The sequence below is a fragment of the Poecilia reticulata genome, chromosome 8 (genome assembly GCF_904066995.2).
Source record: "Poecilia reticulata chromosome 8, P_reticulata-male-v2, whole genome shotgun sequence".
Classification (NCBI taxonomy): Eukaryota; Metazoa; Chordata; class Actinopteri; order Cyprinodontiformes; family Poeciliidae; genus Poecilia; species Poecilia reticulata.
This window is the reverse complement of record NC_088837.1, coordinates 13,944,968-13,968,295: the sequence shown is the minus strand read 5'-3', so window position 1 is coordinate 13,968,295 and position 23,328 is coordinate 13,944,968. Positions and strand designations below refer to the sequence as shown.

General features: G+C 39.3%; 5 protein-coding genes across 11 annotated transcripts; 2 read left to right on the top strand and 3 right to left on the bottom strand.

Annotated features, from left to right (window-relative positions):
• Positions 1–237: 237 nt before the first annotated feature.
• Positions 238–5,848, bottom strand: LOC103469212 (kelch-like protein 24). 3 transcript variants are annotated; one of them, XM_008416748.3, is made up of 12 exons: positions 5,693–5,848; positions 5,097–5,402; positions 4,886–5,020; positions 4,612–4,803; positions 4,285–4,428; positions 3,716–3,908; positions 2,525–2,671; positions 2,298–2,426; positions 1,631–1,807; positions 1,409–1,555; positions 1,148–1,313; positions 238–995 (listed from the first exon to the last, which is right to left on the bottom strand). In XM_008416748.3, the coding sequence occupies exons 2-12, from the start codon at positions 5,379–5,381 to the stop codon at positions 839–841; spliced, it is 1,872 nt and encodes a 623-aa protein (XP_008414970.1). In that variant the 5' UTR covers positions 5,382–5,402; positions 5,693–5,848; the 3' UTR covers positions 238–838. The 3 variants fall into 3 exon arrangements, with proteins under 3 accessions (XP_008414970.1, XP_008414971.1, XP_081466111.1); XM_008416749.3 differs by having other exon boundaries at positions 3,722–3,908; XM_081609985.1 differs by having other exon boundaries at positions 5,097–5,315; positions 5,693–5,799.
• A 1,005-nt stretch (positions 5,849–6,853) lies between these two features.
• anks4b (ankyrin repeat and sterile alpha motif domain containing 4B) lies at positions 6,854–10,158 on the bottom strand. Its single transcript, XM_008416751.3, has 2 exons — positions 9,744–10,158; positions 6,854–8,383 (listed from the first exon to the last, which is right to left on the bottom strand). The coding sequence occupies exons 1-2, from the start codon at positions 9,902–9,904 to the stop codon at positions 7,252–7,254; spliced, it is 1,293 nt and encodes a 430-aa protein (XP_008414973.1). The 5' UTR covers positions 9,905–10,158; the 3' UTR covers positions 6,854–7,251.
• A 1,863-nt stretch (positions 10,159–12,021) lies between these two features.
• slc25a17l (solute carrier family 25 member 17-like) lies at positions 12,022–15,520 on the top strand. Its single transcript, XM_008416752.3, has 9 exons — positions 12,022–12,342; positions 12,493–12,553; positions 13,126–13,192; positions 13,298–13,452; positions 13,816–13,932; positions 14,001–14,146; positions 14,279–14,374; positions 14,499–14,581; positions 14,657–15,520. The coding sequence occupies exons 1-9, from the start codon at positions 12,268–12,270 to the stop codon at positions 14,802–14,804; spliced, it is 948 nt and encodes a 315-aa protein (XP_008414974.2). The 5' UTR covers positions 12,022–12,267; the 3' UTR covers positions 14,805–15,520.
• Positions 15,521–15,925: 405 nt separating this feature from the next.
• Positions 15,926–20,062, bottom strand: dxo (decapping exoribonuclease). 2 transcript variants are annotated; one of them, XM_008416753.3, is made up of 7 exons: positions 19,894–20,062; positions 18,633–19,159; positions 18,249–18,475; positions 17,323–17,542; positions 17,094–17,229; positions 16,893–16,987; positions 15,926–16,602 (listed from the first exon to the last, which is right to left on the bottom strand). In XM_008416753.3, the coding sequence occupies exons 2-7, from the start codon at positions 19,097–19,099 to the stop codon at positions 16,482–16,484; spliced, it is 1,266 nt and encodes a 421-aa protein (XP_008414975.2). In that variant the 5' UTR covers positions 19,100–19,159; positions 19,894–20,062; the 3' UTR covers positions 15,926–16,481. The 2 variants fall into 2 exon arrangements, with proteins under 2 accessions (XP_008414975.2, XP_008414976.2); XM_008416754.3 differs by having other exon boundaries at positions 18,633–19,101.
• A 56-nt stretch (positions 20,063–20,118) lies between these two features.
• On the top strand, positions 20,119–22,259 carry LOC103469216 (winged helix repair factor 1). Of its 4 annotated transcripts, none has more exons than XM_008416757.3 (7): positions 20,119–20,256; positions 20,508–20,603; positions 20,693–20,835; positions 21,121–21,356; positions 21,455–21,552; positions 21,669–21,816; positions 21,992–22,259. In XM_008416757.3, the coding sequence occupies exons 2-7, from the start codon at positions 20,510–20,512 to the stop codon at positions 22,035–22,037; spliced, it is 765 nt and encodes a 254-aa protein (XP_008414979.1). In that variant the 5' UTR covers positions 20,119–20,256; positions 20,508–20,509; the 3' UTR covers positions 22,038–22,259. The 4 variants fall into 4 exon arrangements, with proteins under 4 accessions (XP_008414979.1, XP_008414980.1, XP_081466110.1 ...); XM_008416758.3 differs by having other exon boundaries at positions 20,140–20,374; XM_081609984.1 differs by having other exon boundaries at positions 20,140–20,408.
• Positions 22,260–23,328: the final 1,069 nt, after the last annotated feature.

Below are 23,328 nucleotides of genomic sequence, written 5' to 3'. Positions count from 1 at the left end.
TGATAGCCAACTTGTGTTTTTGCAATCAACCCCATTTACTCTCACACTTCAATCAAATCCAGTGCAACCGATGTCATATTTTCAACACTTTTCCAGGTCAAAATATCTTGAGGGTGGAATATTATATATTGAAAAAAGATCATTTAAGTTGTGTTTTTTCCCGTTTGCTCACTAAAGTCCACAAACTTTAATAAGTAATTTTCAGAGTCAAATATGAAACACAAAAGAAACCCCACACATTTTTAATAAAGCAATTTATTCACTGTAAATGAACTACATAAATTCACCAACATGAAGGACTCATTACAAAAATATATTCTACACATCATAGGTTGAAAAGACAATCATTTTAAAGAACAAAGTTCAATTTCAACACACTGCTCACAGGTTATTTTTTTCTCCCACAGGCAAGATTTAAAAAATATTCACAATATAATAAATTCCACAGAAGTTTACCATCTTTAGACTGGTTATCTCCAAAATACATTACAATAGAAAAATACACTATGTTGGGCAGGAACATCTTCAGTTTGAGGTGCCCAGACATAACAAGGGTGCCTTAAACACATCAACATTGAACAGAGCACGAGTTCCAACTGCAGGCTAGACTGTGGGTCGCAGTAACTTGAGATCCTGTAAGAAAATATCCCGGAGGAACCAAAGTGTCCCAGGCTAACTCCATAAGGCATTTTTGTCAAGATCCCACAGGAAAATTCACTATTTTGTCAACTCCTTCAGGCTTCCTGGTCGAGAAGCCTCAACACATGATGGAACACTGCTGACATTAAGTGTGCAAAAGTTTAAAAACCACAGCAGGGTCTCCCTTCATTGTCCCATTTTAATTTTCGCTTGGTGTACCAGGACGGCTGCATATGTGGACATTCTTCCTCAGCTGGAGAGATGCACAGCTGAGCCAGCTGCGACTGGTAGGCATTTCCCCAACAATCTCCCAAGAATCAGTTTCTTCACAGTACCGCTCAATAGTGTCATGATATCTGTACAAAGAATTAACAGAATTAAACACCACAACAAAAAAAGTGCACTCACTTTTCTTAGATTACAGCTCTTAGAAACTGCAGTTTCTAAGAGCTGTAATTAAAATATAAAACAGAGTAAAATAATAAAAAATAAATAAAAATCAGCTCACCTGTCCCAACCCTCTTCGCCTCCTAAGACGTAAATCTTTCCGTCCACTACAGCCGCCCCTGGCCGGTAGCGGCGTTCCTTCATTGGAGCGCACATAGTCCACTGGTTGGTCTTTGGGTTGAAACACTCGACTTTATCGGTGTTCTCTGTAGAGGCATGCCATCCACCTGAAAAGTAATCAATTAATCAAAAAATGACTCCAATCCAAAAAACAAAAAAAAATTCAAAGTTTTTTGAACAAAGCTTTACATTATATTATTACCTATAATGTAAAGCTTTCCTTTGAGCGTACAAGCAGCTGAACCCGAGCGTGCAATCTGCATTGGAGCGACCTCAGTCCACACTGCGGTTTTTGGGTTGTAAACTTGGGCAAGGTCGGTGCCGTCTCCATCTTCAAGAACTGCACCCCCTACCAGCCATCAACAGAACAATTTAATGCACGTTTTTTTTATAGTTCATCAAGAAGCACATGCACGTTTCTTACCAGTAACATATAGCAGACCATCCAGGGCCACCACTGCAGGACTGGTAACGGCCATTTTTACTGACGGCGTGAACTGCCAGGAGTTTGTGTGAGGATTGTAGCACTCCACCGAGTCCAGACGACCTCGGCCCTCCCATCCGCCGACGGCGTAAACGAAGCCGTCCAGCATGACTAGACCTGAAACAGGTTTCTTCACTGTTAATAGGCTTTTATTATAACTGCACCACACAAACATGGTCAGAATAACTCAGGCGAAAGAAGCAGCAATCATTTTAGAGTTCGCAATCTTCTTCTGGTCATTTCAGCAGCTTCTATTTATTTGTGCTCGATTTAATACATTTATCTTTAAGTAATTTTTCATATAGGCTTTTGTGTAATCTTTCTTTATTAGAGATAATCACTGTATAGTCTGCTAAATCTGACTCCTTTGCCTTAAGAGTTTTTCTTTCCCCCTGGTGAATTCTAAGTTTCATTTTTGGATAGTAAACTTCCCCACGAAAAGACCTACTTATTATAAATCTGCTCTTTAGGTTGAAGTTTCAGAAATTTCTTTGATGGAATAAATTGTGCTTTAATACAAATCAACTGATTTGTATTATGGTAACTTGTTATGGGTAAGTTGTCGGTACATGGTAGACTATAATGCATCATTCTGAGGTTTTCCTACCCAACTCGGAGCGAGCTACATTCATGGGAGCCATCTCCATCCAGGAGTCGAAGCAGGGGTCATAACGCCACATCTCTCTGCTTGCCGAGCCATCAGGAAACTCTCCCCCCGCCAAATACAGAGTCGAGTCTGCAAAAGGATGGAAAAGGAACATGAAAACAAACAATTCTGGAGAGGAGTCAGGGCAGCATCTTATTTAGTGAAGGATAAATGATTCTGCACCTCACCTGAGACGACAAGCCCATGTTTGCTGACCGCAAAGGGAAGGCACGCTAGGTTCTTCCAAATGTTTGTCGTGGGATCAAAACTCTCGACACTACGCAGCACCACCTTGTCGTCTTCTCCGCCAACAGTTACTATTACCGCGACAGTTCCTGTTGACACAGCAACAAGTACAAGAGGATATGGCTTTGGGATATGCTGAAGTCTAAAAATATAATGCTTGTTGAGTCAAAGGGCTGTGTGATTATTAATTCAATGTCATATTCACAAAACAGTTTCCGTTTCAAAAATTTATTCCCAGCATATGCTTGGTTTGTTTGTTTTTTATTTCTTGGTTGGACGTAAAATGTGATGGCTTACAGTAATTTCCTTTTCTCTGCTGATGGCAATATAAAAATTGAACAAAAGTATTTTTAATAAATATGTTACTTTTATCAATTAGATCTGAAGATTAAAAGCCAGAGTCATCTGTGCATGTCATTTTAAATCTTAAAATGTAAATAAATGGGCAACGTTGCCTTTTTCAAACATCAGATGTTTTCTTAATGGATCACCAACTCCTTTCAACTTTCTTCTCGAGAAAACCAAGAAGAAAATGTTCTCCATCTTTCATTTTTTGGTGGTGCCAAACTTCTGTCCTTGGGACCCAGTTTACTGTTTCAAACAATAACAGAAACTTTTGCATCCACCAAAAATAATTTGGAAAAAGTAATTGTTAAGTCTACCAAGGCATGGTGGTCAACATAAACTGACCAAGGCGGGAAAGGGAGCAGTAACCAGAGGAGCACATAGTAGGCTTAGGGCAACGCCGCAGTAGTGGCAGACATCCATAACCTCAGGTTGGAAAATCCATCATCAGGATAACCCTTTAAAGGCAAAAAGCCTTTGTTGAAAGAAAGTTAGAAGTTCCATCTGTACAGAAGCACACTGTCTACCACAAGTTTTCTGACACAGCAAAGAAGTTGCTCTGATGGGAATAATTTTGAAAAAAAACAAACAAACTTAAAACTACAGCCAGAGGACACCTCCCCCATGATGAAACGTGATGGTGGCAACATCAGCCTCTCGGGATGCTTTTCGGGAAGCAAATAAGAGAATACAGACTGGGCACCTTACTTTAGAATGTCTTCTGGAAATTCAGACTTTACACAGATGGATCTCATTCCTTTAGGAGCCTGAGTTACAGATGCGACTACCTGTACCTGTGGATCTTCGTGGCCTTGCTCGGGAGCTGTAGAGCTCTCCTCGGCGATCCTTCAGCAGCAGGTAGTCCTTGGCCTCAGAAATGAGCTTCTGACAAGCCTGGTTCTCTTTTACGACATCTAAAGACTCAATTAGGTCGTGGAGGTAGTAAGGGCTGATGAGAGGCAGGCGAATGTGCTCGAGCACCTTTGAGGAACAAATGAAAGGAGGGACAGCTTTTATTAAACAATACATGATGTTTTTACTTGAGTGTTTCATTTTACCTTGAAACCACGACAAATATTCATACAAAAAGGCAGAAGTCCAAAAAATGATGAATACAACCTTGGACAGTTTTACATCCTTTCATATTTGTGAAAAGGGGAAAATTCTGTGAAAGGCTCCAATGGTAGCAAATAAGCCTTCACATTACACCTTAAGGGTAGGCATACATAACATGTATTCTGATCAAAACACTGCATTTGTCCGTATTGCCAAATGAAATGGGTGTAATCACAACAATTTTATGTTATGGAAAACACAATACAAGCTCAAACGTCACCAAATCTCAAAGAAGCATTACCTTTTCAAACCCCTGTTTGCGAGAAGGACATTTATTCAACCACAGCATGACGGCCTCAAACACCATCTCCTCTTTAGGAACATCGAGAAGGTCGCTAGAGATGATTTCTGTAAGTTTGTCCACACAGAGAGACAAGAACTCTTCCTGGAGAGAGAAGAATACAAAAAGGATCACAGCGATTAGCACAGTTTTTTTTTAATCAAATCCAACTAAGAAAGGAATTAGCAAAATTGTACGTCATTGGAACTTTGATGCTTAATAAGCTCAATTTCGCCTACTACAGCTCTCACATTTGGAAGTAGATTAAACTAAATGCAAAGCCATCACCTGCTGATAAACAGTGCTGAAGTTCTCCAGAATGTACTCCATACTGCGTTTCTCCAGCACCTTACAGGAATGGGCCTCAGCAAAGCAGTGAATTCCCACACAGTTTGCCTCGTCCATCTGACGCTCCATGAAGTGACAGCAAGCCTCTCGAACAGCCATCACGTCCAATAAATTGGCCGCTGCCAGAAGTGCCTACACAGGAGCAAAACCAGTAGTCAGCAGTGATTCTGGTTGGAAAAAGGCAACAAAAAAAAAAGAAAGACGGATCGCTTACTTGTACGTTTGTTTTAGTGATGAAGATCTGAGATGTATAGGCATAGGCCACCAGCTTGCCAATCATCTGGGGCTCAACTCCATTAATGGCCACACGTTCCTGCTTGGACTCCAGCAAGTCAGCAGAAAACATTGCCTGTAGAGAGGGAGAACGAAAATTCAGGATTTTAATAGTACATCACGTGCAATTTGTAAACCTAAGATATGTCTACCTGGAAGTAGGAGCTAAAGGATGCAAGTACAATGCGATGGCAAGGGAACTCCTGTCCTCCACAGCACAGAGTCACATCACAGAAGGCTTTGTTAAGCCGCATGCTGTTCAGGCCCCGCAGGACTGTGTTGGGATGCGTGGTTTCCAGAAACAAGTAGTCCTCCCCGCTCTGAGGGTCCGTGGGAGGACTAGCAGCGGCGGTGCCCGAGTCCTCCGGAGCCTGGAAGATGGCGTTCATGACGGATGGCAAGAGCAAGGGGGAGCCGACGGGAATTACTTCAGCCATTTGTGACTGTGTTAGGCACTCCTGAGGTAAAATACAGTTATGTTTGACTTAAACTACAGCTTACACCATGATTAATAAACCAACTTTTGAAGTATAACCCTTAAAAGTTAGTAAAAACTAGATTTAAATCTAAATAAACATGAACGTTGAACGTACAGAAGCCCTAAGGCAATCTCACTAATTAGGCTTAGCTCAGATTCACCAGGGAAAAGAAGCTACTTTAGAGCGACCTAAACCTCTCCTGATGTTGGAGACCACGCATAACAGGAACAAACCTAGGATATTAAATACTCTGAAATGTAAATACTCACATTAAATACTTGAAAAACATAGTCGTGACAGGAACAGAAGGAATACTCTCCCACATACAAGAGAGACCAGTTTCAGCTACGCCTCTCAACTGAAGCCTCGCCCATCTCCACTATAAACTCCAAGCTGCTCGGTGATTGGATCAGCTGACGTTACATCCCTGTGACCGTGATGACCAATCACTGAGGTCGTCAGAAACTAACCACCAATCATATTTCGAGAGGTCTTTGCTTAGTCAAGACGATTCACCTTGAAGTTCTTCCTGTTTGGAGTTGTCCCTTTAAATTATGCCCAGTGTTCTGGCAAAATGTCATTAGCTCTTTGAGCTCAGCTCCCTGGTTCAAAGTATCCTTTGGAAGAATAGATGTTTACGGTTCATAATTAGCTATTTGTTTATTGTAGGGTTCTGCAGCCTGCGGCTCACTATCCACTGATCCGTGGCTCTTACCAAAAATAGCCGGGGCATTGCACTATATAAAATGCAACTTTTTTATATATATTTACTGTATGTACAGTGACTCTCAAAGGTGTATACATCCCTGTACATACAATGATGGCTTAGATAAATAATTTCAAAGGTTTATCTACTGTGACAGTTATGAAGCGACAGCAAGCTCGGCTGCTGTACAATAACCACAAACAACAAATACATTTGTAAGAATGAACAAAAATAGGTTTAAAAAACTAAAATACTGAAATAACCTGCTTGCACTGTGTGCACACCCACATGCTGATAATTTCTTGGCATTCAGCTTTTTCCTCCATTTCTCAATTTTTCAATTTTTTCCTCCAATTATCTGTGTAATTAATATCTGAATTAAGCAGATATTAATTCAATATCTGTTTAAATGTTTTAAGAAGGCTTTGTAGTGGTATTTAGATTTTATTTTGTAGGGCCAAGACAAAAAAGTTTTTGCATTGAAGAAGTTGTTGATTTACTCGGGCCTTATTTTTTTATCCAGAGTTTGAATAAAAGACATATTTTATGAATATTTTGTCACAAAATATATATATATACAATTACTAACATTGAAATCAAACCTTCAAAATATATGATGCTCTTGCATTTCAACCGGCCTGGTTTGGGCCCCGGTATATTTAACCAGTGAAGCTTAATCCTCAGTCCTTCTGTGGCCAAGGTTTAAATACAACAATGAAACATATTATTTGAATATACATGTAGTTTATTGATAAAAGGATCAAAATAGTCAAATGATTTATGATTGAATGCACCTCAAACATTTAAGTTAAATCCCTGGAAATTCTGAATTAGTACATCTCATCTATGTATCTGCAACATCCGGCTAAATCAGCCTTAATATGCTTAATTTTGACTCATCAAAATACATTTTTGTCTATAGAGAATTTAACTAGGATTCACACTGGTTGTTATGTATAAATGTAGACTGTACACTATGCTTCGTAGCTTTCAAAATAAAAAGTGTCTATGGGAAGAGTTTAAAGAATCATCTTCAGAACAATACAGAAAATCAAACTCTACAAAATGTTCAGTTTCATTTTAATCTGCAACATCACAATTTTAATATGATGGATATGTAGATCACAAGCTGCTGTCCTTCATGGTGCCAGGGTTACCCATTGCCTTTGTTCTGCGGGCAACAGCTTCCAAGATCTTCTTCCTGGGTCCCAACTGGATGCGAATGCCTTTCAGGTCATCATCAGAGCAAAGAATGAGTGCCTCCAAGTCCAAGTGCTCTCTTTTGAAAGCGGGGGCAAATTCTGGCAAGGAGATGGTAGACAAGAAGACCTCCAAAGGGGAGGTTTCCTCATCTTCATCATCATCCAGTCCCAGATCTTCTTGATCCCAAGGAAGGTCACCATCACCAGCCTCCTCAAAGCCAGCTGCGTCCTCATCTGCCTCAAACAACTGGTTCTCAACGAGGTAGCCAAGACTTTCATTATTCCCTGTGGGAACAACATCTTCTGTCTCCATGTTCATCTTCTTCATGAAAATCAGGCCGCCAAAGCCAGGTCGGTTAAAGATGGATTGTTTGACTTCGCTTGGCTCGTCTCTGGAGTCATCATCTTCGTATTCCTCCATCTCTCCGCTGACTGGGTCACTCTCATCTTGTTCTTCAAAGACATCCAGAAACTCTGGTTTGTCAGAGGATTCGTTCTCCTGCCTACGGAAGATGACATTCCCACCTCCTCCTGTTTTCTGCAGTGTACCCTTCTCTTTCTTTCCCATCTTCTGGAGAGTGCCTTTAACTCTGGCTGTAACAGAGCCGGACTTGTCTGCAGCAATAAGCTTGGAGAATTGTTCACTCCTGATGGTGCCACCATCTGAGAAGCCTGATCCCATGCTCGCCTCAGAAACCGACCCATTCACGCTTCCTCCGCGGCTCATTCGATCCATCTTGTTTTGGTGCTTTTTCTTTACCTTCTCATAGAGTTTCACTCGTCTCTCTGCCTCTTTCTGGGCTTCCTTCTTGATGTTGGCGACCTTTTTGGGATTTTGGTTGGTTTGTTGTGAGGCGGCGTCATCCAGAAATCGCACACAGTCCATGTGGCCTCGAGACGCAGCAACGTCCATAGGTGTGTGGAAATCATTGTCCAGGGCAAAAAGATTGGCTCCGAAGTTCACCAGAAAGCTGATGATGTGCATGTGGCCGTTAGCAGATGCGTGGTGTAGCGGCGTGTTTCCCCAGATGTCACTCTTGTTGGGATCTCCTCTGTGAAACACAAAGAGAGGGGGAAATCAAATCTGAATTTGTGGTTTAAATTGCTGAAAATTTCCTAAACCTGAAAGCAGTTTGGTTGATTAAGCAAAACAAGAAAATACTTCACTTGGTAGACTAACTATGACTTAGGGTAATTAATATTGTTAATATGCTGATTTATGGTTTTTATACCATAAATCAGATACCCTTAGTGCCTACATCATGAGGTTACAACCAAGTTAGAATGTGCTGTTTTAGCAGTAAATGCTCTGGAATGAAGAACATAATTTGCACAGTAAAAGGATGTTAGTGTGATAACCCAGACAGAGCTTTAAAATACACACTGTATTTATACTACAGTAATTATGTTACTTATAGAAGCATTTATTTGCTTCTATAAGCATACAAAAGATGTGGGGAGCATGTTTCAGAGTACATTAATATTATTTAAAAACTTTTCTTACAGTTTTACATGACTGAATATATATGACAAGTTTAAAAGTTTCTCTGTAAAAGCTATGGCAACCTTCAGTGTGTACCTTGTCAGCCAATAAAGTTTTATTGCAACCACTGGAGCGGAGCTATAAATGTGTTGCTGGCTAGAGTCTGTTTCCATAAAACAATACATAACCTGCTCATATCTGTTTCTACATTCTGTACGGCCTTATCGCTTTCTGATCCCACCTTGCTGTCAATGAACCTCCCACCTTTCTTGCCAAGAATGCAAACAGCAACAAACAGAAATCTAAAAATGTTAAGTAATATGTTAGTAAAAAAAATACCAACATTCTAAAAACTGCGCAAGGTTGAAGATAATCAATGAGCTATTAGAAATTTTAATTCTTTTCTACTTTTTGTCAAATTTATCTAGACTTTACTGATACATTTTACTGGCTCTTTTTATCATAAGTTTCAGTTCTGGCTGTAATTCTGAAAATGTTTTTGACCACATGCTCTATTATAAGCAGGTTACTTCCAGTTAAATTTCTCTGAATGTTTTTGTTCATCTTTTGTTGTCCTGACAGTGGGATGGGGGTGGTGGGCATGCAAAGATAAAGAGCTTTATTGTTTTACAGGATGGATTTGGATGACTAGACTTTTAGGTCAGCTGACGAGAGAGGAGTCCAGTGTACAAAATTAGGGTTTTCTTCATGATGCTGTAGCAAATAACAATTGCCAAAAATAATCCATCAAAAGTTAATATTTTAGTATAGCATCTGCTTTCTGTTGGGTGATCTTTGATCTTTAGAAGCCATTTCAAGCTTTAATGAAAACTGAATTGTTTAAATTGTGAGAATTTCAACATCTAAATTCACGAGAAGGACTTTGTTTGACAAACGTGTGTGAAATAGAGAAGTTCAATTATGCTTACTCTCTGCTGCATATGAGTTGAAGAGCATCGACGTGTCCGTGAAAAGCAGCCAGCAGGGTGGGAGTCATGCCATCGTCGTCAGCCGTGTTCAGGTGCTTCCTTGTGGCCTCCTTCAACAAGTCTACGTTGCCATCAACCGCTGCCTTGTGGTACCGAGACATCTTTGAAAATGTTTTAAAATCCTTGTATTTCTCCTCTTTCTGCTCTTTCACTTGTGTCAGATGAGAATCTGTGGACCCGAACAAGCTAAGTGATCACTGGGTGTGTGAGCTGCCCAGCAATAAAACAAAAGCAAAGTCCAGCTCCCTGCTGTCAGCTGCATCACTTCCTGGTCCATTTATCAACGCAGCTTGGCCTGAACTCACAATGAGATCTTAAGCACTTGAACACAATATGTTGAGCTGCTTTATCACACTTCTGTACATCACTTTATTCAGTTCATATCTTAAAAAACATTATTAGAATGATTTCGGTTCAACAAATCCAAACTTTTTAATAGGATTTTAAAAAAATATTAGTGCAAAATCACTGTTCTGGAAATAATTGCAATTTGTAATCTATCTAAATCAGACATTTGAGAAATTTAAGTAATATATAAAACAATACAAAAATGGAAAAAGCACCTTTTAGAACTGTTTTTAAATGCAATCTCTGAAAATTAAATTGCCCAATTATATTGGGCAATTATATTATATTTAATATAATTATATTATTTAATTGCCCAATTATTGGGCAGTTAAGTTAAATTGCCCAATAATATGCCCACACATTTTATTTACCATTAAAGTTACAAAAAAACAATTTTTTTTCTATCAACAGGATTACAATTCTGTTACTATGCATTTTGAAAGAGGTTTATTTAAAAACTCAGACATTTGAATTTAGTGAATTGGTCCTGACTGTTCAAGAGAGAGTAAACTTCCTGTTGAGATAAAAAAAAAAAAAACTGAGAGGCCTGCAGAGAAGATTTTCAGTTTTTAAGTGCCAAAAGGGTATAAAGAGATGTTATAATAATTTGAAATCAGACATTTTACTGGAGAAAGAAATTGTCCGTAAGAAAAGAAGATTCAAAACAACTGCCAACATGCACAGCTCAGATCACCTCTGCAACTTCGCTGGACTGCAAGATGCTGAAAGAAGTCTCTAAAAAGTCTTATATTTTATTGCAAAAGGTGCAGCAGGTTAGCTATTCTTTCTATGAAATTGTCTGTGTAATCAAAAACAGACTGCATAAGTTTAACTTTCATGAGAGGTGCGCAAAGAGGAAACCTTTGCTCTCTGAAGACATGAAGACCAAACTGAAGTTTGCCAAAAAGGTCATAGGCAAATACCACTTCTGGAATAAAGTCCCTTGTTCATGATTTGGGCATCTCAACCATGTAACGCTATTATGTCATGTTGCATTTAAGGAAAATGTCAGAAAGTCAGTAAAAAAAAATTTTATAGCTAAAAAATCTAAAGCAGAACTAGACCCTGTCTCACAATAATGACTCAAAATAAGACAGTAAATCCACATAAAGCTGGCTGAAAATGGAGAAATGGAAAATGCTGGGGCAAATCAAATCCCAGATGGTTGTTTTCTTACACTAGCTGTATGAAAAGAAGTGTGGTCCTGTTTGGAGATAAACCTTTGTCCTGATCTTGAGTCTTTTGCATCTTGCTTGCCCTGTATTCAGTTCCCTCAGTCTTTCCATCAACCCTGAATCGATTCCTTTCTAATATTTACATTTAATGAAATGACATGAAATGTGCTGAACATGCAAAAATAAAATAAAACACAACAGCACCCTCAAATATCTCACAGCTGGAAGTTGGAAGTGAGGAATGGGATAAACTGGATTCAGACTGATGTCAGACCATGGTAGATGGCTTCAAGAAACATCACGCTAACACTTTTTCAACCTGTGGGTACAACACTAATGAGAGGGTGGGACATTCTAGGCTTTTCTCTCTTAGTATGCACATTTTATAAATATATTTATTAAGGAGAACAAACAAACTTAATTGCAGTGTTTGAAATTAAATCACTTTCTTTTTCAGAGTTTAAAAATAAATTAGACATTGATATGCAAATAATTAATTTCTGTCTCACTTGCTGCACCGTTTGTTGCTTGAAGAATTAAAAAAGCCATCATAGCATGATGGTGCCACTACTATGTTTCTTTGTAGGGATCTTTAATCCAGCAGTCTTACGAAAAACTGTTTTGTTTACAGTAGCCAATAGCTTTTTAGGTGTTGTGATAACCCTCCTGACCAGCAGGTGGCGAAACACGTTAGTTGGTGATTTTCTCATTAAAACAGAAACGAATCTGTCAATTGGATCCACGGTTCAGCACTGTCTTCACTCCTTTCTCTTCCCTATTTCCACCTTTCGCAACAACGTCATGCAGTTCCAGCAGTAAGAACTATCCGCTCCCACCGCGCCAGAACCAGGCCCACGCCCGTCTGTCCTCTCCGGGTCTCTTCCGGGATACATCGCCCGGCTTTTTAATTGTTGAGCTCTCAACGGTACCATCCTGCAGAGATGTCCCACAATGGTGGCTCTGTTGTCGGCCTCCTGTCCTACGAGACGCTGGTCCATGCGGTGGCAGGTGCAATGGTGAGTTTTAAAACTATTCTCCTGACGTTTAACCTTCAGTAGCTTCTTCATTTGAGGAAGAATAAAGAGTGAAATGAAAACATGGAGTGACAGACGGAGCAGTAGTGGATGCCAGTTCAGGTGGTGATGTTGCAATGTCTTATCTTCCAGGGGAGTGTGACAGCCATGACAGTCTTCTTCCCTTTGGATACAGCTAAAAGCAGATTGCAAGGTGAGTTTGAGTTGTTATCATGTAATCATCCAGTTTAGATTTGCATCTATGAGGATTTAAATAGAATCTACTTCTTATAAGGTTTTAAAAATATTCCCATTCCAGCTGTCCCTTTATTAAAACATGGTTCGTGTTGTCCTTATTTATTCAAATAAATAATTGCCAAAGTGAAGAAGCTGTGTGTCAATAATTAGATACACTCCATCATTTTATAGCTTGGTAAAACCACCAATAATAACTCAGTAGTCCTTTACTGCAGCCTTAGACATTATTGTGGAGGATTTTTTGTGCTCTATTCTTCACAACACTGCAGTAGTTCATCATTCCATACAGATATATATATATATATCTCAGTATGATTTCCTTTTGATTGACATTGTTAATAAAATAGACAAGGTATAAAAAAGTATTTTTTGTACAAACTTAATACCCATAGGCTAATGAGCATTGGTTACAAATTACAAGCAGAGATGACCTGATGTAGTAAAGCTGATACGTCTGCAATTGTTGCTTTATAACATTCTTGTAGTTTGTTGGAATTGAATCGTGATATTTTCATGTTTTCTTCTCAGTGGATGACAAAAGAAAAGCCCAGTCCACTCCTGTCATTTTGGCTGAAATTACGAAAGAAGAGGGCTTGTAAGTTCAACTTTTTACAGTCTTGTATCACTTAACTTTCTGTGATTCCTGTAAAACATGTAACATGTAAAACGTATGTCTTAAGTTCTCCACCACTTCTCTCAGTTTGGCTCTGTACAGAGGCTGGTTTCCAGTTATCTCCAGCCTTTGCTGCTCCAACTTTGTCTACTTCTACACTTTCAATGCACTGAAGAAGGTGGCTGCATCTGGCCCGGGCAAACCCAGACCCAGTAAAGACCTGATGATGGGGATGGTAGCAGGTAAATATGATAAAGTGATGATCTTTTTTACTTTAATCAATCAAGCGTGCTGTAGTATTAAAAGTAATTGATGAATGTTTTGGCTTTTTTGCTCTTATGTTATAGTTGGTTTACCTTGCCTTGGAAAAGTATTCATAGCCCAATTAATCCATGCATAGATTATTTTTCTTTTTTCTAATCCAAATATCCAGGGTTGTTAATTAGGTTTTTCCAAAGAATGAATTTGAACCATTTTAATTCATAATGTGGGTTGGTTAAGCTCTTCATTTCCTGCTACATTTCTGCTGTGTGAAAAAAAGCATGATGCTGCCATCACCGTGCTATGATTTTGGGACACGCGCCATCTGTCGTGTGTTCATGCAGGCGTGGTGAACGTGATCCTGACTACTCCCATGTGGGTCGTCAACACCCGGCTGAAGCTGCAGGGAGTGAGGTTCAGAAACGAAGACCTCCACCAAACCCATTACAGAGGCATATTCGGTGTGTATTCCAATTAAAACCCCTCAGGCGTGCTTTTGATGCCAACATTTCGGCTTTCCTTTTCGTAGATGCTTTCTCGCAGATTATCGCCAACGAGGGAGTGGGAACGCTGTGGAACGGCACACTGCCCTCTCTGATTCTCGTCCTCAACCCGGCTGTGCAGTTCATGATTTATGAAGCCATGAAGAGGAAGGCGGGCAAGGGCGGCCAAAAGGCGAGAGGATGCTGGATACATTTTTGACATATAATATATACCTCAATACTTCAGGATCATTTGTGTGATTTCAGCTTTGTTGTAGTCTAGCAGTCACTGAGAACTCTATTAAATCTTTATTCCCTGGCACAGATATCCTCAGCAAAGATCTTTCTCATCGGAGCAATCGCCAAGGCAATCGCCACCACAGCAACGTACCCACTCCAAACCATCCAGGCCATCCTGAGGGTAAATTCGTCTTCTTCTCTGACACATTAGCTCGGCTTCCTGATTTTGCACAAGTCACAAATGCTAACTGGAAACGGTAATTCATTCGCTTCAGAAAAATAACCTCAGCTTTTCTCCTCATCAGTTCGGTCAGTACAGAGGCGACGGCAAAAGGGGCCTGATAGGGAGCGTCTCCAACATTTTCTCCCTGTTCATGGACCGGATCAAGTGAGTTCAGCGGTAGATGGGCTCAGAAAACAGACAGGCGGGCTGTCGGTCGCTGACGGTTCTGTGTTCTTGCAGGAAGCACGGCTTTCTTGGGTTGTACAAAGGCTTGGAGGCCAAGCTGCTGCAGACGGTGCTGACGGCCGCCCTGATGTTTGTGGTTTACGAGAAGATCACAGCCGCGACTTTCAGACTCATGGGCCTGAGTAAAAAGCTGAAGCACTGAGAGGTTCTGCTTGAATGTACAGATTTAATCAGTGCCCGCTACTGATTTCTATTAACACTTGGATGTGTGTTATTGTCTTACCTAACTGGAGTTGGACTTGACTGACATCTGGGCATTCATAGCATATTTATCCAAACCACTGATGGCGTTCTAATGCACAATGGCGTCTGGGCTTTAACTTTATGACAACTTCCATGTATGCAGAATTTTATTTTTTTATTTTGCTTCCACAGTAGAGTCTTCCTGAACATCTGCTATATTACTGTTTTTGTAATAGTTAATACAAGTGAGTATTAACTAAAAAGCAAGTATTAGATACATATTTAACGAAAAAAAGACAATCTAATACTGTTTACAAGCCTTCAAGAAAAAAGAAAACAACTATTACTAGTTAGTACTAGGCCAGGACCAATTCTTTTTGATCTGAAAAGGGCCAGTCTTGCTGTTTTTGATTTAAAGACCTATAATTAATGTCTTTATTATAAGAGGTGTGCTGTAATTTAAGGGAGTAATAATTATTTGTGGTCTTATTTTAAGGCCCTGGATCTTTTCTTAACTTGTGCTTTAAAATGTGAAACTATCCAGTTTACATTTCCTGCTTAGGAAATACTGCTAAAAATAGTAGATGCAGTGTGGATGTCAATGTCATGAATTAGCTTTGATATCTAATGTTTTTTTTAACTAAATTAATGGTTGAATGCACTTTTCCCAGATCAGCAATTATGACAGGAATCTTTTTTTTTTTTCTAACAGTGCAAGTATTTAAAGCTGATATTAACAGACGTGGAGGTCGGAGCTAATTCTACATAAGTGCCTCAGAGCTTTGGAACTATGTGGGGTTACCATGGGAACGGTTTTCTATCCTCTGAGCATTTTGTCTTCCATTATTTAAGGTTTCCTGGTGCTGCTGTATCACAATGTGCTCTTGCTCTCCGACTGTAATACGTGTTTCATGTTTCGTTGTACTGAGCTGAAGTCTTAATAGAAATACATAAATCCAAACAAGACAAAAGGACACATTTGGATAAATACTACATTAAATCACAAGCGTCTTATCTATTTTATTAAGAATTAAAAAAAATGTAGATTTACATGAAATACTGTTAAAGAAATAACATTTGATTTGACTTTTTTTTTCATTTCAATTGTTAAAGATTTCTTCTTTTTTTTTTTTTTACTTGATGGTTTCTGGATCAAAATGACTGTTAAAACAAGGAAACAATAAAATAATCATGAAAAAATTACAGATCGTTTTATTTTAAATTACCATGCACAAAACAAAGAACAATGTTTATTATTTTTAAAAAATCTTCCCAGAAGATGATGAAGCGACGGATGCTTACGTTTGTTGAACTTTTCGTGTCGAGGAAAACTTCAGAATTCAGCGCTCCGATAAGATTTTAATATCAAAATTCAGTTTTCCAGACTTAAAATGTCTTTTTTTTTTATTTTTATATATTTTCAGAAACATAAATACAAAACGTCATTTTCCACACTCAGGTTTTAGTTCTAAAACCCACAAGCAATTACTAACAATAATTATGAGGATGCAACTTTCGGAAAGAGGGAGCAGGGAGTAGGATCTGCAAGTTCAAAAACTTCCAGATCTGGAAAACACTTCCATAAAATTCCATAATTTTAAAGCATTGTAGGAATCCTGAAAGAGGATGGTTGTTGTTATTCTGGAGACCTGGTCATTTCCTTAATATACCAGTCAGGCAGGAAGGTATATCGGGAGTCCCGGTGGACTGAGTAGGTCACGTCGTTGTGTGGCTCCCAGGAAAACAAGTACACCACACTGCAACAGAAATATTTTACAAACATCAGACCTAACCATCCAGGAATAGTAATGTTAGCCATGTTGATAGTCAACATCCATTCATGAGGATAATAAAATGTTGCAATGGAAAAATCCAGGCAGTTTTGCCAGACTGGACCAAAACAGTCCAGTCTGGCATGTTTCAAATGGAAACTGAACAAATAATCCTCATCCAAACTAAAACTATTCAGATGGGACATCGCCTTCAATTTCTCTCTGTTATCCTGCCACATAACTGTGAACAAACATACCTCTTCATTTAAACTCACCTAGGATTGTCCTCAGTAGCTTCACGCTTCGCAAAAGACAGGAAGTCGCAGCAGAAGTTCATGCACACTGTTGGCTTCCAGCAGTTGTATTCGTTCTGGGAAAAAGACAAGACTGTTCAAGTGCCCGGATCTGCAGCCGGAGTTGACTCATGTCAATTGCTGTCTGAAAAGGAAACAAAGAAGTCTGAAACCTTCTCATACCTTGATGAGCTGTGAAATCTTGGAGATCTGAAAAGTCTCCACAGAAACGACGGTCCCATCATGATCCCTGAAACCCGCAACCACCCGAGGGACCCCGGGGAGAAAAGACTGGGCCCACCATTTCAACAGTTTAAACCTGACGCAGACACCAAAATAATAAAAGGCATCAGAAGCATCTGTGTAAGCAGATCAAGACTATCGGTCAGGTAGTTCAAATCGTCTCTCTGACCTGTGGAGGTTGCTGCGCTGTTTGGGAGTGCAGATCTCTGCAGAGGTCTTCAGCTCCACGTAGCAGGCAGGAGGAGGTGGAGCACCAGGATCTCTGTCCCGACAATCCACCTCACCAGAGAACAGAAGCTTGTGGTCCGTGAGTCGGGTCTGGACCACGGTGCAGAAGGCCTCGTTGGTGTTGACCACTCCGCTGGGGTCAGGCTCACTGTTTGTGTCGTCTGCAGGAGAGGACATAGGAGAAGAATGATCGCTTCAGAGTCCGGTCGCACAGTCCCTGCACATTTTTCTTGTGAATGTCCAGACTCCTTTAAAAACAACAAACACAAATGTTTACCATAAATTTATGGCAGACGTTTCTATTGTGGTCCAATAGAATTCCAGTGTGCTTCCAATGTATCTATCCAAAAACAAATTGATCTGAAGTATTAGCTTGTACTTCTAAATTTGATTCTAATATGCTGGAACTGTCCTTATTTTTAACTAAGGCAAATTATCTCACAAAAAACAATGCTTTGATTTTAGTCGTTTTAAGAACATACCTTTGATTTGGTGAAACATTAGTAAATTTTTTCAATGATTTGTGTCTTTTTTTAAAAGATATCTCTATGTGTTAAATTGGGAAAATTCTCTCTTATTAAGATGCTTTACATTTTGGTGTTATTCAAGGATCCATCTTTGGACCAGCTTTATTTACTCCACATGTGATTCCTTTGGGTTTCTTTCTTGCTTGTTTTTAAATATTTAATTGACATCTGAATATATTTCTGAAGTGTCACCTCATCCCACTTATTTTCTTTTCCTGAAAATAACAGATGGAATCTAAAACCAGAAGTATTTACAAACTTCAAAACAGATGAATCTATATAATAAGGAAGCTGGTAACGCTCACTGACTTACATAAAAGCAAAGTGAACAGCCCCTCACCTGCACACATGTACTGTTCAAACTTGTATCCCCAGTACATCATCTCCTTGTTCCTCTCTGGGCGGTTTTCTCGTTCCCTGCGAGCAGCTTCGGTCTCCACCTCGCTGATGTAGAGCGTGCCGTTAAACCTGGTCACCGCCAGCAACCAGCCCTCTCTGGTCTCGTACGGCGTAGTGAGCAGCTTGGTCAGGTGTCCCCGCCAGGTCACAAAGTCAAAGTCTAACGGGCTGCGAGGAGTAAAAGTTGTGGATCACTTTTTGGCCTGGTGTCACAGTTTATCAATGTCTCTTATATTATTCCTCTGTCATCTAAGAAACGCCAATATTTAACCAATTTTCCTCTCAAATTAAAAGTGTTTATTCTATATTCTGTGCATAAACTCACCATGAGGCATCTGTGGTCAGCTTGGATTTCAGCTTTGACCTGTTGGCTACGATCCACCGCAGAATGTGATCCAGCTTCTCCTTGACGTTTTCGTCCCTCTTCACGTATCGTTCCCTGTACCCATCCCTCAGATCAAAATTGGGACTTCGCTCAGGTTCCACGTAGAATCTCATCTGCCTGCTGTCGTTGAAAAACCTACGCTGAGAGTCCAGGGAGAAACAGCCCACTTCCACAGGCTGCTTGTACAATGGAAAGTCTCTCTCATATGCTTCCCTCCTTGTGCTTAAGGTCTGGGACCTTGGTGGGGTTTGCCTTGGAGTAGCACTGGACTGATGCAGGTGGTGATTTGAGGGTCTGAATTGTGCACCGTCACAGTGGTTTCGTCTCCTGTTATCGCCTCCCCGTCTGTTTGGGGAATAGTGGTGGTGGGAGCTGGAAGTAGGGCTGCGGGATCTGTGCCGGTCCATTCCTAACACAGAAAAGACCTTGACCTATGAGACATACTGACCATGGATTGAAAGATTGATCTAAAATACAAATAAAAACAAAGCAGGTTCAAGAAATACAAACAACAAAGTAAGATCCAACACCAAATACACAATTAAAACAAAAGTAGACACAAAAGTCTTTTACAAGAGAGTAACTCATAAAGCATAACATACATAATCGTAAAGTTAAACATTCAAAAAATGAATCTGCAACATATCACAATCTGCCCCTTTATTTCTTGATCGATTTGGTTTTGACTTGCAATTGGCGAGTTAGACACAGAAGATCAGATTTTTCAAAACTAAAAAAAGTCAGAAGGCTAAATTTCACAGAAAACCAGCGCCTTATATCAGTTAAGTAAACTCTGACAAGTGCATTTCTACATAAAATCACAAATAAAATCAAGCACATCTAAATGAAGCTCAGATTCCCATAATTGCTCATTTCTACCTACAAACATTAGATTTGCAAGATTACTACATAATGATTCGCCTACTCTCAAATTATGTGAGTGCATACCCTGATTATCCCCACAGTTCTAAACCTTTGATGTGTGCGGGACTAATAGATTATGCATGATACAATAATATATACACCTCGTAATTGTGTGATAAAAATGTAGCGTTAGCTGCTTAAAGATTACTTCCACTGTACCACCTGTATATGCATATATTTTTTCTATTAACAATTTTATTTTTAAAATATTTTCATTTAATTTTATTGTAGACGCATCTGAGCAACTAAAATAGCTGAAGAGTAAATAAAAACCTACCTTCTGATCAAAGAACACAACACAAACTGCTCATCTGTCACCTATAAAATAATAAAATGTATGTATTTAACTAAATAACATTTCTTCAGAATTGAACCAATAAAGAAAGTTAACGTATTTTTAAATTTGCGGGGCTGCTAACTAGCCTGGCATGCTACAAACAAACTTTACGCAACTTCCGGTGTTACTATTTCAAACTCATCCACTAGGTGGCAGCACCGACAGTTTATCTTAATAGAACCAACATAAGTGAAAAGAGGAAGCTTTACATTTTGTGAAATGAGAACATTTATGACGAACTAATAGGTTATTTAATGTAATAAATTGCAAGAAACGGCGTTCAATCTACACAGTAATTAAAAGGTAACTGTTTTAGTTACCTATGCAAAACGTTTGACTTAAACTAGCGCCGCTAAGGTTGTTAGCTTGGCTAACTATAAACTTTGAAAAGAACAAGACATCGCTTCGAAAAAGGTTTTATGTATGAGACACGCTGGTTCTTATAAGAACATCTCGTAGGTCGTACTTCGGATAAGAAGATACCTAGACTTTTAATGAAAATGCTATCCAGTCATCTTGATGAATGGATCATATCTGCATTATTTTTGTTCCAGGTATGAATAGAAAACGGGCTCTGGTTTCCGACGCTTTCAAACCGAAGAAAAGAAGAAATGGCCCAGAAAAGTTTGGGGCTAGTGACGAAGGTGGTGGTGAGTGTCTTGAAAAGTGGTTTGTACTTTTATCTTAACAAAAATAATGCCACATGTACAAACGTCTCTCCATGTTTCCTCTCTTAAAGAACCAGCTGACATGAAATCCACCTTGGAGAACCTCATGACTCTATTTCCCAGGAAGCTGTTTAACGACACAGTGCCTCCTATTGTACTGAAGCATCAGTTGTACAGTGTACACAGTGACAAGACCCTGGTGGATAAGGAAGTGGTGAGGCAGCTCTTTGATTTTTTTTTAATAGTCTTATATTTTGTCATACCACACACACACATTTCACTTCGTTTCATTGCAGACAACACATAATAACGTTTAACAGATGATAAAAAAAACAAAACTAAAGCCCGTCACTACCTTCCACATCACAAGCATAGAATACTTTGTCTTGGTCTAGCACATAAAATCCAGCAGATCTTGTTATTGAAAAATGTAAAAAAAAAAAAAAAAGGATTTGAACTATTTTTGAAGTTCTGACTGCCATGTTTTTTGTCTGAGCAGAATAAACTCCAGGAGAGCGGGGAGCTGCTGATGTTCCAGCTCGGGTTTGACTCTGAGGCATTCGGGCTGGTGTTTGCATCAGACTACAAGACCAAAGTACTGGCCGGCGAAGAGGGGAAAGCAACGCAAGCAACCGTTGAAAAGTTCCTGGAGAAAGTGGTGTCCTCCTGCACCGATCTGAGCTTCAGCAAAGACAAGATGCTGAGAGAGTTTCTCTTCACAGACTCTGAGATAACGTATGAGGAACTCTGACTATTGAATGTTGTTCCAAGATTTTTCATCTGCATATAATTCTGTCAGACATGAGCACATTGTTTATTTTCTCACCACCAAGGCAGCTGGTGAAGTCAGGGGTTCTGACTGTGAGGGATGCTGGCAGCTGGTGGCTTTCCATTCCCAATTCTGGCAAATTCACAAAGTATTTTATTCAAGGTTGGTGTTTTGGGGATAATTATTGCACCTTCACCATAAATATGTCTCATTTCTGTAACATGTTTGCATTCCCTACCTGTGGGGGTTTGTTTGGTACCATCTAACATTTTTTTCAGGACGTAAAGCAGTGCTTGGCATGGTGAAGAAGTCCAAATACAACGAAGTGTTGCGAGTCAATCTAGAGGAGCGGCGAACAACCTCACACGTGAAATTTCCTATGAAATATCACGTCCATGACATTGTTGGGGCAGAATTGGTAGAAAGGTACGATTTAGTCTGCTCCTTTCCAACCAATTGATGATGCTTGTATGTCCTGTATAATTGTAAATATACAGAATTCAGTCTACTCTTTTCTGCTGAACTTTTATGAGTTGATGAGATTATTTCCGGAGAGAGTATAATCAGATTTTCTAACAGTTTGTCTTTCATCTCCTCTCAGCATACCTACGACTTCGGGGACTTTGTTACGATTTGCAGATTCCTGAGCTGCTACTGAGCAGCTGGAGAGTTTCTGAACAGGAGATACGTGAAAAACACCCAAAGGCTGAAACCTTTGGGATGCCACTAAGTAAATAAACTTTTTTCACTTTAAGATGTAAAGTTTTGGCCACGTGTATCGTCAACCCAGTGTTGGTTAATGAATTGTACATTTTATTGACATGAGATTGTTAAATGTTGGATTATCTTGTAATAAAAAAGTTACTGTAGCCATTTCCCTGAGATGCGAGTTTAATTCCAAGCTGAAAGAGTTGAATAACTGGTATATGGCGCCAAATGCATGTTTGTTTATTTAAGACATTTTAACTGCCTGCAGTTTAAAAAGTCTTATGAGTTAAATGACTTCCCTTTAGAATCAGTCAGTAAGAAATCTGGGTGAATAAATGGCTGACTTGACAGTTATTGACATCCTCCACATTATAAGCCACATTAAGGTCATAGTTAAAAAAAAAAAAAGCAGTTCTTCAAAATCAGCAACGACAGTTTATGAGTTTGGGGAAGATTTTTAAAGAGTCCATCTCTTACCTCAATCGAGGTACAAGAGTCTGGAGGACGACTGGAGAGGCATAGAATCCAGATTGGTTGAACTCCAACTCGAGGGTTGGTGATGGAAAACCCTCTCTCTTTGTGTCCGTTTCTCAAGTCCAGCCCACATATTTAACAATATTTTACAACATTCTATGATTCCCACTGCTGACAAGCTTTAAAATCAGCATCATCTGCATCCCTGTTCATGTTAAATTGGCTTTACTGTGGTCAGACTGATTCCTGAACATCTGATTTTCTTCTGTATGAAGGTGGCAGTTTGGGTCTGAAAGGTAAAACTGGGGAACCGATCGAGTGTTCCTATTGGACATGATCAACCACAACTATGAGGATTTACACATGCTTAAAATGTAAATATCTGCCAAGGAATCAAAAAATAAAATACAATTTGTGCAACAATGTTTTAAAAATGCTAAACATTCATCCCATTCCAAAACAAAGGAAAAAAGAAATGAATCATTGGTGTCCAAACCTCTAATCTGCTGGGCCAAAGTTATACAGCTGAACATACTCAACCTCAAAAATGTAAAATATTATGAGTTAATTTTGGAAATGGAGTGTTCCTATCTTATCAAAAGCCTAAGCTGGCTGTATTTTAATAATAAAAGCAAGTCAGAATGTTGTAGAAAATCTGTAACTTTGTAAAGTCTAAAGATAAATAGCATCCTTTGCCTTGTAAAAGGAAAACAGTAAAAAGGCATTTTATTTTATTTGTAACATTTTTGCTCTAGA

Bases quoted from the DNA above. Each gene is read 5' to 3' on its own strand.
- anks4b (XM_008416751.3), bottom strand. From the start codon at position 9,904: ATGTCTCGGTACCACAAGGCAGCGGTTGATGGCAACGTAGACTTGTTG. The intron at 8,384-9,743 runs GTAAGCATAATT...TGTGTTTCACAG, and splicing joins CAACTCATATGCAGCAGAGA to AGGAGATCCCAACAAGAGTG.
- LOC103469212 (XM_008416748.3), bottom strand. From the start codon at position 5,381: ATGGCTGAAGTAATTCCCGTCGGCTCCCCCTTGCTCTTGCCATCCGTC. The intron at 2,672-3,715 runs GTAGTCGCATCT...CTGTGTCAACAG, and splicing joins ACGAAGATCCACAGGTACAG to GAACTGTCGCGGTAATAGTA. The intron at 1,556-1,630 runs GTAAGAAACGTG...GATGGCTGGTAG, and splicing joins TGGTCTGCTATATGTTACTG to GGGGTGCAGTTCTTGAAGAT.
- LOC103469216 (XM_008416756.3), top strand. From the start codon at position 20,477: ATGGATCATATCTGCATTATTTTTGTTCCAGGTATGAATAGAAAACGG. The intron at 20,604-20,692 runs GTGAGTGTCTTG...CCTCTCTTAAAG, and splicing joins GGCTAGTGACGAAGGTGGTG to AACCAGCTGACATGAAATCC. The intron at 21,817-21,991 runs GTACGATTTAGT...ATCTCCTCTCAG, and splicing joins GGGGCAGAATTGGTAGAAAG to CATACCTACGACTTCGGGGA.
- dxo (XM_008416753.3), bottom strand. From the start codon at position 19,099: ATGGACCGGCACAGATCCCGCAGCCCTACTTCCAGCTCCCACCACCAC. The intron at 18,476-18,632 runs GTGAGTTTATGC...TACTCCTCGCAG, and splicing joins CTGACCACAGATGCCTCATG to CCCGTTAGACTTTGACTTTG. The intron at 17,230-17,322 runs GTCAGAGAGACG...TGTCTGCGTCAG, and splicing joins CAGCGCAGCAACCTCCACAG to GTTTAAACTGTTGAAATGGT.
- slc25a17l (XM_008416752.3), top strand. From the start codon at position 12,268: ATGTCCCACAATGGTGGCTCTGTTGTCGGCCTCCTGTCCTACGAGACG. The intron at 13,193-13,297 runs GTAAGTTCAACT...CACTTCTCTCAG, and splicing joins ATTACGAAAGAAGAGGGCTT to TTTGGCTCTGTACAGAGGCT. The intron at 13,453-13,815 runs GTAAATATGATA...GTGTTCATGCAG, and splicing joins GATGATGGGGATGGTAGCAG to GCGTGGTGAACGTGATCCTG.